This window comes from Cherax quadricarinatus, unplaced genomic scaffold (genome assembly GCF_038502225.1).
Source record: "Cherax quadricarinatus isolate ZL_2023a unplaced genomic scaffold, ASM3850222v1 Contig3946, whole genome shotgun sequence".
NCBI classification, from domain to species: domain Eukaryota; kingdom Metazoa; phylum Arthropoda; class Malacostraca; order Decapoda; family Parastacidae; genus Cherax; species Cherax quadricarinatus.
Genome location: NW_027198972.1, coordinates 15,001 through 35,000, shown reverse-complemented (window position 1 = coordinate 35,000; position 20,000 = coordinate 15,001). Strand labels below are relative to the sequence as shown.

The window sequence follows — 20,000 nt, the reverse complement described above, 5'->3', positions numbered from 1 at the left end:
TTGCGTTGTGTTGTGTGTTGTGTTGTGTTGTGTTGTGTGTTGTGTTGTGTTGTGTTGTGTGTTGTGTTGTGTTGTGTTGTGTTGTGTTGTGTGTTGTGTTGTGTTGTGTTGTGTGTTGTGCTGTGTTGTGTTGTGTTGTGTTGTGTGTTGTGTTGTGTGTTGTCTTGTGTTTTGTGTTGCGTTGTGTTGTGTTGTGTTGTGTTGTGTTGTGTTGTGTTGAGTTTTGTGTTGCGTTGTGTTGTGTGTTGTGTTGTGTGTTGTCTTGTGTTTTGTGTTGCGTTGTGTTGTGTGTTCTGTTGTGTTGTGTTGTGTTTTGTTGTGTGTTGTGTTGTGTTTTGTGTTGCGTTGTGTTGTGTGTTGTGTTGTGTTGTGTCGTGTGTTGTGTGTTGTGTTGTGTTGTGTTGTGTGTTGTGTTGTGCTGTGTTGTGTGTTGTGTGTTGTGTTGTGTTGTGTTGTGTGTTGTGTTGTGTGTTGTCTTGTGTTTTGTGTTGCGTTGTGTTGTGTGTTGTGTTGTGTTGTGTTGTGTTGTGTGTTGTGTGTTGTGTTGTGTTGTGTGTTGTGTTGTGTTGTGTTGTGTGTTGTGTTGTGTTGTGTTGTGTGTTGTGTTGTGTTGTGTTGTGTTGTGTTGCGTTGCGTTGTGTGTTGTGTTGTGTTGTGTTGTGTTGTGTGTTGTGTTGTGTTGTGTTGTGTTGTGTTGTGTTGCGTTGCGTTGTGTGTTGTGTTGTGTTGTGTTGTGTTGTGTGTTGTGTGTTGTGCTGTGTCGTGTTGTGTTGTGTTGTGTTGTGTTGTGTGTTGTATTGTGTGTTGTGTTGTGTTGTGTTGTGTTGTGTGTTGTGGTCTGTTGTGTTGTGTTGTTTGTTGTGTGTTCTGTGTTGTGTTGCTTGTTGTGTGTTCTGTGTTGTGTTTATTGTGTTTTGTGTTGTGTTGTGGGTGTTTTGTTGCGTGTTATGTTGTACTCACCTGTTTGTGGCTGCAGGGGTCGATTCAGAGCTCCTGGGCCCTCCTCTTCGCCTTTTCTGTGTAATGTGCTGCGTGTGTTGTCGTGCGTTAAGTTGCTGTGTGTTATGTTGTGTGTTGTGTGTTACGTTGTGTGTTGTGAGTTATGTTGTGTGTTGTGTGTTATGTTGTGTGTTATGTTGTGTGTTGTGTGTTATGTTGTGTGTTATGTTGTGTGTTGTGTGTTATGTTGTGTGTTATGTTGTGTGTTGTGTGTTATGTTGTGTGTTGTGTGTTATGTTGTGTGTTGTGTGTTATGTTGTGTGTTGTGTGTTAAGTTGTGTGTTATGTTGTGTGCCATGTTGTGTGTTGTGTGTTATGTTGTGTGTTGTGTGTTATGTTGTGTGTTGTGTGTTATGTTGTGTGTTGTGTGTTATGTTGTGTATTATGTTGTGTGTTATGTTGTGTGTTACGTTGTGTGTTGTGTGTTATGTTGTGTGTTATGTTGTGTGTTATGTTGTGTGTTGTGTGTTATGTTGTGTGTTGTGTGTTATGTTGAGTGTTGTGTGTTATGTTGTGTGTTATGTTGTGTGTTATGTGTTATGTTGTGTGTTATGTTGTGTGTTATGTTGTGTGTTGTGTGTTATGTTGTGTGTTATGTTGTGTGTTGTGTGTTATGTTGTGTGTTGTGTTATGCTTTGTGTTATGTTGTGTGTTATGTTGTGTGTTATGTTGTGTGTTATGCTGTGTTTACCTGAAGTTTACCTGGAGAGAGTTCCTGGGGTCAACGCCCCCGCGGCCCGGTCTGTGACCAGGCCTCCTGGTGGATCAGAGCCTGATCAACCAGGCTGTTGCTGCTGGCTGCACGCAAACCAACGTACGAGCCACAGCACGGCTGGTCAGGAACCGACTTTAGGTGCTTGTCCAGTGCCAGCTTGAAGAATGCCAGGGGTCTGTTGGTAATCCCCCTTATGTATGCTGGGAGGCAGTTGAACAGTCTCGGGCCCCTGACACTTATTGTATGGTCTCTTAACGTCCTAGTGACACCCCTGCTTTTCATTGGGGGGATGTTGCATCGTCTGCCAAGTCTTTTGCTTTCGTAGTGAGTGATTTTCGTGTGCAAGTTCGGTACTAGTCCCTCTAGGATTTTCCAGGTGTATATAATCATGTATCTCTCCCTCCTGCGTTCCAGGGAATACAGGTTCAGGAACCTCAAGCGCTCCCAGTAATTGAGGTGTTTTATCTCCGTTATGCGCGCCGTGAAGGTTCTCTGTACATTTTCTAGGTCAGCAATTTCACCTGCCTTGAAAGGTGCTGTTAGTGTGCAGCAATATTCCAGCCTAGATAGAACAAGTGACCTGAAGAGTGTCATCATGGGCTTGGCCTCCCTAGTTTTGAAGGTTCTCATTATCCATCCTGTCATTTTTCTAGCAGATGCGATTGATACAATGTTATGGTCCTTGAAGGTGAGATCCTCCGACATGATCACTCCCAGGTCTTTGACGTTGGTGTTTCGCTCTATTTTGTGGCCAGAATTTGTTTTGTACTCTGATGAAGATTTAATTTCCTCGTGTTTACCATATCTGAGTAATTGAAATTTCTCATCGTTGAACTTCATATTGTTTTCTGTAGCCCACTGAAAGATTCGGTTGATGTCCGCCTGGAGCTTTGCAGTGTCTGCAATGGAAGACACTGTCATGCAGATTCGGGTGTCATCTGCAAAGGAAGACACGGTGCTGTGGCTGACATCCTTGTCTATGTCGGATATGAGGATGAGGAACAAGATGGGAGCGAGTACTGTGCCTTGTGGAACAGAGCTTTTCACCGTAGCTGCCTCGGACTTTACTCTGTTGACGACTACTCTCTGTGTTCTGTTAGTGAGGAAATTATAGATCCATCGAGCGACTTTTCCTGTTATTCCTTTAGCACGCATTTTGTGCGCTATTACATAAGAACATAAGAACGAAGAAACACTGCAGCAGGCCTACTGGCCCATGCGAGGCAGGTCCAAGTCTCCTACCAGCTTAAGCCAATGCACCCAAACTAGTCAGGTCAGGTCACCTTGACTTAAGGGAGGAACACGGCAACCGACCTGGTAGCACAAGCTATCAGGTCCAACTCACACCCACCCACATCCACTCATGTATTTATCCAACCTATTTTTGAAGCTACACAACGTTCTGGCCTCTATAACTGTACTTGGGAGTTTGTTCCACTCATCCACAACTCTATTACCAAACCAGTTCTTTCCTATATCCTTCCTGAATCTGAATTTTTCCAACTTAAAACCATTGCTGCGAGTCCTGTCTAGGCTAGATATTTTCAGCACACTATTTACATCCCCTTTATTTATTCCTGTCTTCCATTTATACACCTCAATCACATCCCCCCTAATTCTAAGTCTTTCTAGAGAGTGCAGATTCAGGGCCCTTAGTCTATCCTCATAGGGAAGGTTTCTGATACATGGGATCAACTTTGTCATCCTCCTTTGTACATTTTCCAGAGCATTTATATCCATTCTGTAATACGGTGACCAAAACTGTGCAGCATAATTACGCCATGGTCACACTTGTCGAAGGCTTTTGCAAAGTCTGTATATATTACATCTGCATTCTTTTTATCTTCTAGTGCATTTAGGACCATGTCGTAGTGATCCAATAGTTGAGACAGACAGGAGCGACCTGTTCTAAACCCATGTTGCCCTGGGTTGTGTAACTGATGGGTTTCTAGATGGGTAGTGATCTTGCTTCTTAGGACCCTTTCAAAGATTTTTATGATATGGGATGTTAGTGCTATCGGTCTATAGTTCTTTGCTGTTGCTTTACTGCCCCCTTTGTGGAGTGGGGCTATGTCTGTTGTTTTTAGTAACTGTGGGACGACCCCCGTGTCCATGCTCCCTCTCCATAGGATGGAAAAGGCTCGTGATAGGGGCTTCTTGCAGTTCTTGATGAACACGGAGTTCCATGAGTCTGGCCCTGGGGCAGAGTGCATGGGCATGTCATTTATCGCCTGTTCGAAGTCATTTGGCGTCAGGATAACATCGGATAGGCTTGCGTTAACCAAATTTTGTGGCTCTCTCATAAAAAATTCATTTTGATCTTCGACTCTCAGTCTGGTTAGCGGCTTGCTAAAAACTGAGTCATATTGGGACTTGAGTAGCTCACTCATTTGAATTTGGTGAATGCTCCCTCGTGACTAGTCTCATTATGTCGGTCTGGGGCTCCACGCATACATGTCTGAACCTCAATTATGTTGTGATCTGAGTATATTGTTTTTGATATGGTGACATTTCTTATCAGATCATCATTGTTAGTGAAGATGAGGTCTAGTGTATTCTCCAGTCTAATAGCCTCTATTATTTGCTGGTTTAAATTGAATTTTGTGCAGAGATTTAAAAGCTCGTGTGAGTGTGAGTTTTCATCAGAGCTGCCTCCTGGTGTTATTACTGCAACAATATTATTTGCTATATTCCTCCATTTTAGGTGCCTTAAGTTGAAATCCCCCAGGAGCAAGATGTTGGGTGCAGGAGCTGGAAGATTTTCCGGACAGTGGTCAATTTTTAACAGCTGTTCCTGGAATTGCTGGGATGTTGCATCCGGAGGCTTGTAGACGACCACAATGACTAGGTTTTGGTTCTCGACCTTTACTGCTAAAACTTCCACTACATAATTTGAGGCATTTAGCAGTTCTGTGCAAACAAGTGACTCTGCGATGTACAGGCCACCCTCCCCCCCCCCCCTTTTTGCCTGTTCACTCTGTCACATCTGTATAGGTTGTAACCTGGGATCCATATTTCGTTGTCCAAGTGATCCTTTATGTGGGTCTCAGTGAAAGCCGCGAACATTGCCTTTGCCTCTGCAAGCAGTCCACGGATGAAAGGTATTTTATTGTTTGTTGCTGGCTTTAGACCCTGTATATTTGCAAAGAAGAATGTCATCGGACTGGTGGTATTGTTGGTACTGGGGGGGGATTTTTTTCCGGCATTAGTATCTGTATCTGTGTGTTATGTTGTGTGTTATGTTGTGTGTTATGTTGTGTTGTGTGTTATGTTGTGTGTTATGTTGTGTGTTGTGTGTTATGTGTTATGTTGTGTGATGTGTGTTATGTGTTATGTTGTGTGTTGTGTGTTATGTTGTGTGTTGTGTGTTATGTTGTGTGTTGTGTATTATGTGTTATGTTGTGTGTTATGTTGTATGTTATGTTGTGTGTTGTGTGTTATGTTGTGTGTTATGTTGTGTGTTATGTTGTGTGATGTGTGTTATGTTGTGTGTTGTGTGTTATGTTGTGTGTTGTGTGTTATGTTGTGTGTTGTGTGTTATGTTGTGTGTTGTGTGTTATGTTGTGTGTTATGTTGTGTGTTAAGTTGTGTGTTATGTTGTGTGTTGTGTGTTATGTTGTGTGTTGTATGTTATGTTGTGTGTTATATTGTGTGTCGTATGTTATGTGCTATGTTGTGTGTTATGTTGTGTGTTATGTTGTGTGTTATGTTGTGCGTTGTGTGTTACGTTGTGTGTTACGTTGTGTGTTATGTTGTGTGTTATGTTGTGTGTTATGTTGTGTGTTGTGTGTTATGTAGCGTGTTATGTGTTATGTTGTGTGTTGTGTTGTGTGTTGTGTGTTACGTTGTGTGTTACGTTGTGTGTTATGTTGTGTGTTATGTTGTGTGTTATGTTGTGTGTTGTGTTGTGTGTTACGTTGTGTGTTATGTTGTGTGTTGTGTGTTATGTTATGTGTTATGTTGTGTGTTATGTTGTGTGTTATGTTGTGTGTTGTGTTGTGTGTTATGTTGTGTTGTGTTGTGTGTTATGTTGTGTGTTATGTTGCGTGTTATGTTGTATGTTATGTTGTGTGTTATGTTGTGTGTTGTGTTGTGTGTTATGTTGTGTGTTATGTTGTGTGTTATGTTGTGTTATGTTGTGTGTTATGTTGTGTGTTATGTTGTGTGTTATGTTGTGTGTTATGTTGTGTGTTGTGTGTTATGTTGTGTGTTATGTTGTGTGTTGTGTGTTATGTGTGTTGTGTGTTATGTTGTGTGTTATGTTGTGTGTTGTGTGTTATGTTGTGTGTTATGTTGTGTGTTGTGTTGTGTGTTATGTTGTGTGTTATGTTGTGTGTTGCGTTGTGTGTTATGTTGTGTGTTATATTGTGTGTTATGTTGTGTGTTATGTTGTGTGTTATGTTGTGTGTTATGTTGTGTGTTATGTTGTATGTTATGTTGTGTGTTATGTTGTGTGTTGTGTTGTGTGTTGTGTTGTGTGTTATGTTGTGTGTTATGTTGTGTGTTATGTTGTGTGTTATTTTGTGTGTTATGTTGTGCGTTATGTTGTGTGTTATGTTGTGTGTTATGTTGTGTGTTGTGTGTTATGTTGTGTGTTGTGTTGTGTGTTTTGTTGAGTGTTATGTTGTGTGTTATGTTGTGCGTTATGTTGTGTGTTATGTTGTGCGTTATGTTGTGTGTTATGTTGTGTGTTATGTTGTGCGTTATGTTGTGCGTTATGTTGTGTGTTATGTTGTGTGTTATGTTGTGCGTTATGTTGTGTGTTATGTTGTGTGTTATGTTGTGTGTTATGTTGTGCGTTATGTTGTGTGTTATGTTGTGCGTTATGTTGTGTGTTATGTTGTGTGTTATGTTGTGTGTTATGTTGTGTGTTATGTTGTGTGTTATGTTGTGTGTTATGTTGTGTGTTATGTTGTGTGTTATGTTGTGCGTTATGTTGTGTGTTATGTTGTGTGTTATGTTGTGTGTTATGTTGTGTGTTATGTTGTGTGTTATGTTGTGTGTTATGTTGTGCGTTATGTTGTGCGTTATGTTGTGTGTTATGTTGTGTGTTATGTTGTGTGTTATGTTGTGTGTTATGTTGTGCGTTATGTTGTGCGTTATGTTGTGTGTTATGTTGTGCGTTATGTTGTGTGTTATGTTGTGTGTTATGTTGTGTGTTATGTTGTGCGTTATGTTGTGTGTTATGTTGTGCGTTATGTTGTGTGTTATGTTGTGTTAAAATCTTCATCATTATCCCAAATTCACTTTAATGTTCAGTAAATTATGAAAAACATCCATTTGTTTTATAGTTAAGGAAAACAGAAGTCAACATATCTTTCCAGTTTGCATTTAATTGTAAAAAATATTCATTTTCTTATTGTTATTATTATTGGTTATTATTTACAAATATATCTACGAATTGAAGTGTCAACCTGAGCCACACATACGACACGGAGTACACTGATAAATTAGACACATGTGCGACACCTGGGTGACAATATTCGTGTGTTGTACATGTGTCTAATTTATCACCTTGTCGGTTCTCTGAACCATTTATGTACGGTTACTTAGGTTATACACATGACACTGTGTAAGGTTATACACATGACACTGAGGTTATACACATGACACTGTGTAAGGTTATACACATGACACTGTGTGAGGTTATACACATGACACTGTGTAAGGTTATACACATGACACTGTGTAAGGTTATACACATGACACTGTGTAAGGTTATACACATGACACTGTGTAAGGTTATACACATGACACTGTGTAAGGTTATACACATGACACTGTGTAAGGTTACACACATGACACTGTGTAAGGTTATACACATGACACTGTGTAAGGTTATACACATGACACTGTGTAAGGTTACACACATGACACTGTGTAAGGTTATACACATGACACTGTGTAAGGTTACACACATGACACTGTGTAAGGTTACACACATGACACTGTGTAAGGTTACACACATGACACTGTGTAAGGTTACACACATGACACTGTGTAAGGTTACACACATGACACTGTGTAAGGTTACATACATGACACTGTGTAAGGTTACACACATGACACTGTGTAAGGTTACACACATGACACTGTGTAAGGTTACACACATGACACTGTGTAAGGTTACACACATGACACTGATTAAGGCTACACACTTGACACTTTGTAAGATTACACACATGACACTGAGTAAGGTTACACACATGACACTCAGTAAGGTTACACACATGATACTGTGTAAGGTTACACACATGACACTGTGTAAGGTTACACACATGACACTGAGTAAGGTTACACACATGCCACTAAAAATACACACATGACATTGAGTAAGGTCACACACATGACACTAGTCTACACAGATGTGATGAATGGTTTTGAAAACCGACAAGTTGCCGGTTTTCAAAATTATTCATCACAACTGTCAGACACTGCATCATCATGGGATCTTGATACAAAGAATTCTTCAAATCTTGTCCAACCTTTGGACGAAGATTTACTTCGACTAGTGGATAGTACCACTACGACCCCGCCTTTGGACGAAGATCTACTTCGACTAGTGGATATTACCACTACGACCCCGCCTTTGGACGAAGATCTACTTCGACTAGTGGATAGTACCACTATGACCCCGCCTTTGGACGAAGATCTACTTCGACTAGTGGATGGTACCACTATGACCCCGCCTTTGGACGAAGATCTATTTCGACTAGTGGATGGTAATACTATGACCCCGCCTTTGGACGAAGATCTACTTCGACTAGTGGATGGTACCACTATGACCCCGCTTTTGGACGAAGATCTACTTCGACTAGTGGATGGTACCACTATGACCCCGCCTTTGGACGAAGATCTACTTCGACTAGTGGATGGTAATACTATGACCCCGCCTTTGGACGAAGATCTACTTCGACTAGTGGATGGTATCACTATGACTCCGCCTTTGGACGAAGATCTACTTCGACTAGTGGATGGTACCACTATGACCCCGCCTTTGGACGAAGATCTACTTCGACTAGTGGATGGTACCACTACGACCCCGCCTTTGGACGAAGATCTACTTCGACTAGTGGATAGTACCACTATGACCCCGCCTTTGGACGAAGATCTACTTCGACTAGTGGATGGTACCACTATGACCCCGCCTTTGGACGAAGATCTATTTCGACTAGTGGATGGTAATACTATGACTCCGCCTTTGGACGAAGATCTACTTCGACTAGTGGATGGTACCACTATGACCCCGCCTTTGGACGAAGATCTACTTCGACTAGTGGATGGTAATACTATGACCCCGCCTTTGGACGAAGATCTACTTCGACTAGTGGATGGTACCACTATGACCCCACCTCCTTCTGCTTCACCTCACCTGACTACAGTATATAAGCCACGTCTACGACCCTATGCTGTACTTTCTACAAGAGTGATGGACTGAACACATCGACTCCAGGCTGAGGGACTGATTACCTCAAACTCCTCCTCTTCCTTATGAAGCCACTGTGTGGCGAAACGTTTCTTCAGTAAAGATTCCCATATGTTGCATAAGTGTCTCAATTCTTCAACTAGTCTACACACATGACACTAGTCTACACACATGACACTGAGTAAGGTTACACACATGACACTAGTCTACACACATGACATAAGTCTACACACACACATGACACTAGTCTACACACATGACACTAGTCTACACACATGACATAAGTCTACACACATGACACTGAGTAAGGTTACACACCTGACACTAGTCTACACACATAAGACTAGTCTACACACATGACATAAGTCTACACACACATGACACTGAGTAAGGTTACACACATGACACTAGTCTACACACATGACATAAGTCTACACACACACATGACATTGAGTAAGGTTACACACATGACACTAGTCTACACACATGACACTAGTCTACACACATGACACTAGTCTACACACATGATATAAGTCTACACACATGACACTGAGTAAGGTTACACACATGACACTAGTCTACACACATAAGACTAGTCTACACACATGACATAAGTCTACACACACATGACACTGAGTAAGGTTACACACATGACATAAGTCTACACGCATGACATTGAGTAAGGTTACACACATGACACTAGTCTACACACATGACACAAGTCTACACGCATGACACTGAGTAAGGCTACACACATGACACTAGTCTACACACATGACACAAGTCTACACGCATGACACTGAGTAAGGCTACACACATGACACTAGTCTACACACATGACACAAGTCTACACGCATGACACTGAGTAAGGCTACACACATGACACTAGTCTACACACATGACACTGAGAAAGGCTACACACATGACACTAGTCTACACACATGACACTGAGTAAGGCTACACACATGACACTAGTCTACACACATGACATTGAGTAAGGCTACACACATGACACTAGTCTACACACATGACACTGAGTAAGGCTACACACATGACACTAGTCTACACACATGACACTGAGTAAGGCTACACACATGACACTAGTCTACACACATGACACTGAGTAAGGCTACACACATGACACTAGTCTACACACATGACACTGAGCAAGGCTACACACATGACACTAGTCTACACACATGACACTGAGTAAGGCTACACACATGACACTAGTCTACACACATGACACTGAGTAAGGCTACACACATGACACTGAGTAAGGCTACACACATGACACTAGTCTACACACATGACACTGAGTAAGGCTACACACATGACACTGAGGAAGGCTACACACATGACACTGAGTAAGGCTACACACATGACACTGAGTAAGGCTACACACATGACACTGAGTAAGGCTACACACATGACACTGAGTAAGGCTACACACATGACACTAGTCTACACACATGACACTGAGTAAGGCTACACACATGACACTAGTCTACACACATGACACTAGTCTACACACATGACACTGAGTAAGGCTACACACATGACACTAGTCTACACACATGACACTGAGTAAGGCTACACACATGACACTAGTCTACACACATGACACTGAGTAAGGCTACACACATGACACTAGTCTACACACATGACACTGAGTAAGGCTACACACATGACACTAGTCTACACACATGACACTGAGTAAGGCTACACACATGACACTAGTCTACACACATGACACTGAGTAAGGCTACACACATGACACTAGTCTACACACATGACACTAAGTAAGGCTACACACATGACACTGAGTAAGGTTACACACATGACACTGAGTAAGGTTACACACATGACACTGAGTAAGGCTACACACATGACACTGAGTAAGGCTACACACATGACACTGAGTAAGGTTACACACATGACACTGAGTAAGGCTACACACATGACACTGAGTAAGGTTACACACATGACACTGAGTAAGGCTACACACATGACACTGAGGAAGGTTACACACATGACACTGAGTAAGGCTACACACATGACACTGAGTAAGGCTACACACATGACACTAGTCTACACACATGACACTGAGTAAGGTTACACACATGACACTGAGTAAGGCTACACACATGACACTGAGTAAGGCTACACACATGACACTGAGTAAGGCTACACACATGACACTGAGTAAGGCTACACACATGACACTGAGTAAGGCTACACACATGACACTGAGTAAGGCTACACACATGACACTAGTCTACACACATGACACTGAGTAAGGCTACACACATGACACTAGTCTACACACATGACACTGAGTAAGGCTACACACATGACACTAGTCTACACACATGACACTGAGTAAGGCTACACACATGACACTAGTCTACACACTGAGCAAGGCTACACACATGACACTAGTCTACACACATGACACTGAGTAAGGCTACACACATGACACTGAGTAAGGCTACACACATGACACTGAGTAAGGCTACACACATGACACTGAGTAAGGCTACACACATGACACTGAGTAAGGTTACACACATGACACTGAGTAAGGCTACACACATGACACTGAGTAAGGCTACACACATGACACTGAGTAAGGCTACACACATGACACTGAGTAAGGCTACACACATGACACTGAGTAAGGCTACACACATGACACTGAGTAAGGCTACACAGTCGACATTTTCACTGATGTAAAATACTATACAACTTCAGTTGTAACTATCATACACAAGTTTAAATTAGGAGTGTGTATGACTTATACTGTGACTAACACCTTAGCTCACTATGTGGCGTGACTCTGACCTGTAAATCCTACTATCACACCTTATAGTGTGATCCTTAAGCTTTGGTGTGTGTGTGTGTGTGGAGTCGAATGATAGCTCTAGGCCTTTCCTGTTGCAATCACCATGTCTTCAGGAGCTTGCAATGTTGCAAAAATAAGTAGGAAGTCCTGGTTGATTGGTTCAGAGAAAAGGATATATATATATATATATATATATATATATATATATATATATATATATATATATATATATATCTACATATATACACATATATATATATAATATATATATATATGTATATATATGTATATGTGTAGATATATATATATATATATATATATATATATATAATCTACATATATACACATATATATTATATATATATATATGTATTTATATGTGTATATATGTAGATATATATATATATATATAATCTACACATATACATATACATATATATATATTATATATATATGCAAAACAACCACTCTGAAAAAAATAGAGAAATTCCAAGCGCTTTCGTGACTACTCACATTATCAAGGAACTATGAAAGTAAAGCATCCAAGGAAGCTATATAAGGGGTCTGGCCAACACCTCACTATCAGATCCCACAACGGTTAAACACGTGACGCGCGCCGACCCAACTTGGATAGGTCCTTTGCACAACTCACCCACAAACTATTCTACCCAAGAAAATGTAAAAATTATTATTTGTCCAGTGTATTATTAAATTCTTCCCAAATTTTATTAATTATAAATGGATCTAATTTATATAAACCAAAGGAAATATTCATATGATTGTCAAAACTGCTTTTTATGAAACAAGATTCAATTATATTCCTGTCGACCATGGACTTGCTTGATACTACTTTTTTTTTTTTTTTACACAGGGTTTGACAAGCTATTTACAGGTTAAGGATTCCTAACTTTATTGGCAAGCTAAGAGCTGTTACCTACATCAGCTCATTTGAAAGCATTTTTATTGTTATGAGACATACAAGTAGGAAACAGGATGAAGTTGGAGCCATCTGTGGGCCAGCATTTTCATTTGATCAACTGACTTTATCTCGTTGACATCATTATGCTGTACGAATGTGTTCCATACTCTAGTCATCCTGGGTATGTATGATCTCAGATGGAGTGATGTTCTGGAGAAGGGTACAGCCAGAGTGAAGTTGCTGCTTTCTGCCCGTCTTGTGGCATAAAAGCTTGTTTCACGCTGTCCTCGAAGTGGATCCAAGTGTGGTATTTTGACAATATTGGCCTTGTACATAACAGTAAGGCCACCCACATCCCTCCTATGTTGAAGGCTCTGCTGAAATGACAGATCTATCCAGGATGGGTCCAGGCGAGAGATGAGACGTCTTGCTCTGTTCTCTACTCTGTCAAGCAGTCGCAGATGAGAGGGGACAGGCAAACCAAGAAAGTGGAGCATAGTCAAGGTGCGAGCGTACTTGTGCCTCGTACAGGATCTTGCAACCCCTACTGTCAAGCAGATGGGAGATACGGCGAAGTGCTGTAAGCTTCCTGGCTGCCTTGTTTGCAAGATTTACAACATGGTTCTTCATGGTTAGTTTGGAGTCAAATTTCACCCCAAGGATATCAACTTCTTCTCCAGGTGCCAACATCCTCCCATTCATCCTTACTACTGCACCAGCATTACCATCATGGTGCCTAGAGACGATCATCATTTGCGTTTTCTCAGGTGCAAATGTTACTTGCCATCTATTTCCCCAAGCTGATATAGCTCTCAGCTGGTGATTGATGTAGCTTAGAGCAGCTGGCATTTCTTCTCTTGGATAAGTGAATGTCAGTGTACAGTCGTCTGCATATGCATGTGATTCTGGGATGAGATGAAGAAGGTCGTTGAAGTAGACATTCCATAACAATGGACCCAGCACTCTTCCTTGTGGAACACTTGCCCCAATAGGATGTCTTGCTGATTCCGTTCCATTGAGAACTACACTTAGAGATCTACCATGAAGGTAGTCACTGAGGAGACATAGCGTAGAGCCTGCAATTCCCAGTGCTTGAAGTTTTTTCTCAACTTTTTGAAAATCAATTGGATGGTTAAAATCTCTTACATGAATAAATGGAGCATTGGAATCTTGTCCAGTTCTAATGCTATATTTATGTTGTTTTAATCTTAGTTCGAGATTTTTACCAGTTTGACCGTAATAAACTTTATCGCAAATTTTACAAGGAATCTTATAGACATATCCATCAGCATTTTGGGGGGAATTCTTTATCAAAAGTTTTTTTTACTGTATCAAGATTTTTGAATACAACTTTAATATTAAAAGTCTTAAGAAGAGAAGGCATATCAACCAAGTTTTCATGGAAAGGGAGAACCAACATATTTTTAGTTGAATTAGGCTGGTTGTCCCTTTTTGGATTGTACAAAGTATTTCTAGCAACTTTAAAAGATTTATCAATTACATTTCTTGGGTATTTTAAATCATTACCTATTTCATAAATTTTGGATATTTCCTCATCTATGAACTCGGGACTACAAATTCGTAAAGCTCTCAAAAACATTAATGAGAAAACAGACAGTTTGACTCTATCTTGATGCGAGGAATAATAGTGGACATAGGAACAGTTATTTGTAGGTTTTCTGTAAAATGCTGATGGATGTGTCTATAAGATTCCTTGTAAAATTTGCGATAAAGTGTATTACGGTCAAACTGGTAAAAATCTCGAACTAAGATTAAAACAACATAAATATAGCATTAGAACTGGACAAGATTCCAATGCTCTATTTATTCATGTAAGAGATTTTAACCATCCAATTGATTTTCAAAAAGTTGAGAAAGTAGTATCAAGCAAGTCCATGGTCGACAGGAATATAATTGAATCTTGTTTCATAAAAAGCAGTTTTGACAATAATATGAATATTTCCTTTGGTTTATATAAATTAGATCCATTTATAATTAATAGAATTTGGGAAGAATTTAATAATACACTGGACAAATAATAATTTTTAAATTTTCTTGGGTAGAATAGTTTGTGGGTGAGTTGTGCAAAGGACCTATCCAAGTTGGGTCGCCGCGCGTCACGTGTTTAACCGTTGTGGGATCTGATAGTGAGGTGTTGGCCAGACCCCTTATATAGCTTCCTTGGATGCTTTACTTTCATAGTTCCTTGATAATGTGAGTAGTCACGAAAGCGCTTGGAATTTCTTTATTCTTTCAGAGTGGTTGTTTTGCATATTCTGAAATCACCTGTTTACTGTGCTCTTATTGCATATATATATATATATATATATATATATATATATATATATATATATACATATATATATATATATATATATATATATATATATATATATATATATATATATATATATATATATATATATATATATATATATATATATATATATATATATATATATATATATATATATATATATATATATATATATATATATATATATATATATATATTTGAAACCATCCTAAAACAATTGAAACTCAATTTATAACTAATTTAAAACATCAATTTTCAATTTGAAACCAACTTAAAGTTAGTGTTAAGTCAAGTATCAGTCGCTGATTACCTTAACTTTAGGTCACTTTGTAAAGTTTATGTATTATCGATTATGAGTTATTATGACTATAATTCACTTTTAGTTATTAAAGTAACAAATAAACATACTCTCACGACTATGATAAAGACTCAAGTGAGCTCTGAGAATATACACTGAGATACTGTGTATATACACTGAGATATATTTGTGTATGTTTATATACCCCAACAGCAACTTAGGTTTAAAGCCTGTCGACTTATAAGTTTTCTTAAGGTAGACGTAGTCTAGAGGGTGGGTAGGTACTCACACACCTAGTCCAGAAGATATGTAGGTACCCATATACCTAGTCCAGAGGGTAGGTAGGTACCCACACACCTAGTCCAGAAAATACGTAGGTACCCACACACCTAGTCCAGAGGGTAAGTAGGTACGCACAGTTCTAGTCCAGATGGTATGTAGGCACCCAAACACCTAGTCCAGAAGGTAAGTAGACACTCACACACCTAGTCCAGAGGGTACGCAGGTACTCACACACCTAGTCCAGAGGGTAGGTAGGTACTCACACACACCTAATCCAGAGGGTACGTAGGCACCTACACACTTAGTCCAGAGGTAGGTAGGTACCCACACACCTAGTCCAGAGGGTAAGTAGGTACCCACACACCTAGTCCAGAGGGTACGCAGGTACTCACACACCTAGTCCAGAGGGTAGGTAGGTACTCACACACCTAATCCAGAGGGTACGTAGGTACCAACACACCTAGTCCAGAGGGTACGTAGGTACCCACACACCTAGTCCAGAGGGTAAGTAGGTACCCACACACCTAGCCCAGAGGCTACTCAGGTACCCAGAAGACTAGTCCAGAGAGTACAAAAGTACCCGCACACCTAGTCCAGAGAGTACAAAAGTACCCACACACCTAGCCCAGAGGCTACTCAGGTACCCAGAAGACTAGTCCAGAGGATATGCAGCCACCCAACAAGCCTAGTCCAGAGGGTAGACGAAGGTGTGGACTTGGTCAATAAAGCCAGGCAATTTGTTACTGTAGGCTTGACAAGTGTAAACACCTCTGTCTTCCGGTCGTAGACTTCGCACCAGCAGGTCTCCGCTAGCCAACACCTGTGCGAGAGGGAAGATACAACATCTGTTAGTAATAATAATAATAATAATAATAATAATAATAATAATAATAATAATAATAATAATAATAATAATAATAATAATAATAATAATAATAATAATAACGACAACAACTCAACACTTCTGCCATCGTCCAGGATCTACAAACATTTGGCTTGTGAACCACTATTCAAGGTTCATCTAACCTGATCTTTGTAACCTCATAACCAGCTCACCTTATACTTTGCGTGACGGGAGGTGACCTGGGTGTCCTTGAACAACCAGGTGGTGGACATGGAGTTAAGATGACCACGCAGGCGACACGGAAGGAGCACATCATTGCCAGGTTCACCTATCGCCTGCCTGGCGTACTGGTATATCCGTGGGATCAACCTCATAGACTCCGTACTGATCCAGCACGTTCTCCCAGGCAGATCCTCGTTCTCTGGTTAATGGGATTTAAAGCCTATTGACTACACGAGGGTCATTAAGTGTACATTTAACTTATTCACTAATGTGGAAAAAGGCATTTATGTACAGCTGAGGACATTTATTAAAGGAAATGTTTCGCCATTTATATGTTGTTTAGGCGATTGTCAATGTATTGTATATGTAGTGTCTACGCCTTGTAGTCTATTTCCATTTTTTTTTTTATTATTATTAACACATCGACCGTTTCCCACCAAGGCAGGGTGGCCCGAAAAAGAAAAACTTTCACCATCATTCACTCCATCACTGTCTTGCCAGAAGGGTGCTTTACACTACAGTTTTTAAACTGCAACATTAACACCCCTCCTTCAGAGTGCAGGCACTGTACTTCCCATCTCCAGGACTCAAGTCCGGCCTGCCGGTTTCCCTGAACCCCTTCATAAATGTTACTTTGCTCACACTCCAACAGCACGTCAAGTATTAAAAACCATTTGTCTCCATTCACTCCTATCAAACACGCTCACGCATGCCTGCTGGAAGTCCAAGCCCCTCGCACACAAAACCTCCTTTACCCCCTCTCTCCAACCTTTCCTAGGCCGACCCCTACCCAGCCTTTCTTCCACTACAGACTGATACACTCTTGAAGTCATTCTGTTTCGCTCCATTCTCTCTACATGTCCGAACCACCTCAACAACCCTTCCTCAGCCCTCTGGACAACAGTTTTGGTAATCCCGCACCTCCTCCTAACTTCCAAACTACGAATTCTCTGCATTATATTCACACCACACATTGCCCTCAGACATGACATCTCCACTGCCTCCAGCCTTCTCCTCGCTGCAACATTCATCACCCATGCTTCACACCCATATAAGAGCGTTGGTAAAACTATACTCTCATACATTCCCCTCTTTGCCTCCAAGGACAAAGTTCTTTGTCTCCACAGACTCCTAAGTGCACCACTCACTCTTTTCCCCTCATCAATTCTATGATTCACCTCATCTTTCATAGACCCATCCGCTGACACGTCCACTCCCAAATATCTGAATACATTCACCTCCTCCATACTCTCTCCCTCCAATCTGATATTCAATCTTTCATCACCTAACATTTTTGTTATCCTCATAACCTTACTCTTTCCTGTATTCACCTTTAATTTTCTTCTTTTGCACACCCTACCAAATTCATCCACCAATCTCTGCAACTTCTCTTCAGAATCTCCCAAGAGCACAGTGTCATCAGCAAAGAGCAGCTGTGACAACTCCCACTTTGTGTGTGATTCTTTATCTTTTAACTCCACGCCTCTTGCCAAGACCCTCGCATTTACTTCTCTTACAACCCCTTCTATAAATATATTAAACATTATCTTTGCATTAATTGGTCTTAATTAATCTTATAATAGGCTAATTAATGCTAATGTAACCTAACCTTATCTAACGCAACTTTACCTGACCTTAAGTAACTTAATACAGACTAACTTCAACCTCATTTAATCTAACATAACCTACCTTAATCTGAATTAATATAACCTAGCTTAATCTAACTTCATTTAACATAACCCAGCCTAACCTAAGCTAATTTATCACCCTAACCAACCAAATGTTACCAGCCTAGCCAAACTTATCTAACCTTGTCAAACTTAGTCAACCTAACTTAGCTTCAAAAAAGCTTTTAGTTACAAGATTAGGCAACACAGTAAGTTACAATGTGACTTGGCATTAGGAAATACCTGTGAGGTTAACGGTGAAATACCTGGAGTAGACCTGGTGACTCGGGGAGCGCACCTCCAGGTGATACTCGCCCTGTCAGGGGTAGACGGTACAGGTGTGTGATCGACTGGTATTATGATATTAATGGAGGGGTATATAATACATAGAGAAGCTTTAATGGAGGCAATGTTTCACTCAAAATAGAGTTTTTTTTGTGAATGGATGAAGCTGTACTGTAATGTCACAGGGTATCTGTCAGCATATTTCCATGCGTAAAGAGGTATCAGCTCTTGGACTTTCTGCGTATTAAAATGCGTAAGTTTTTTTTTTTCTCTTAGGGTTAGTTTAGTTTAATATGTTTATTATGCACCCCATACCCATCCTGTGGGCGGTAGTCAAAAGATTACAGAGGTACATAATTGGTCCAGGGACTGGACTCCAAAGTTTTGATAGCTGAGCAAGTTACAGAGGTAATGAACTCACAATTTACAAAGGTAATGAACTCACAATTTACAAAGGTAATGAACTCACAATTTACAAAGGTAATGAACTCACAATTTACAAAGGTAATGAACTCCAGGTAAGTCTGGTCACAATCATGACAAGTTACAAAGGTATTTACAGATTACAGAGGTACGTAATGGGTCCAGGGACTGGGCCCCCAAAGTTTTGATAGCTGAACTAGGTACAAAGGTAATGAGCTCACAAGTTACAAAGGTAATGAATTCTGTAGAATGGTTACTTACGTTTATACTTTGGCTACAATCATGAACAAATTATAGAGTAATGAGCAATTCACACTTCCACACCCGGTCACAATTGTAATGAGTTATTGGTGCAAATATTGATTGTTGAGTCACACACACCACACAAGAATGTTTTTGTGAGTGATGTGTATTTAGGCGTAAAGTGGGAAGCATCGTTACGATTACCAGGATTATATCTGGAGATTGTTTCCGGGGGTCAACGCCCCCTTGGCCCGATCCATGACCAGGACTTGCTTTGGATCATGACCTGATCAACCACCAGGCTGTTACTGCTGGCCGCAGGCAAACCGACGTACGATCCACAGCCTGGTTGGTCGGGAACTGACTTTAGGCACCTGTCCAGCTCCCTCTTGAATACAGCCAAGGGTCTATTGGTAATCCCCTTTATGTATGCTGGGAAGCAGTTGAACAGTCGTGGGCCCCTGACACTTATTGTGTCTGTTAGCGTACTCGTGGCGCCCCTGCTTTTCATTGGA

General features: G+C 40.6%; 1 protein-coding gene across 1 annotated transcript in view; it reads right to left on the bottom strand.

Annotated features, from left to right (window-relative positions):
- Positions 1 to 15,715: 15,715 nt before the first annotated feature.
- ImpL2 (Ecdysone-inducible gene L2) overlaps positions 15,716 to 20,000 on the bottom strand; it is a 10,296-nt gene continuing 6,011 nt past the window's right edge. The window contains exons 5-7 of the mRNA XM_070081744.1: positions 18,778 to 18,850; positions 16,858 to 17,066; positions 15,716 to 16,621 (exon numbers count right to left, since the gene is read on the bottom strand). Coding sequence (XP_069937845.1) covers positions 16,487 to 16,621; positions 16,858 to 17,066; positions 18,778 to 18,850 — 417 coding nt within the window. The 3' untranslated portion in view covers positions 15,716 to 16,486. The remainder of the gene's footprint in view (positions 16,622 to 16,857; positions 17,067 to 18,777; positions 18,851 to 20,000) is intronic.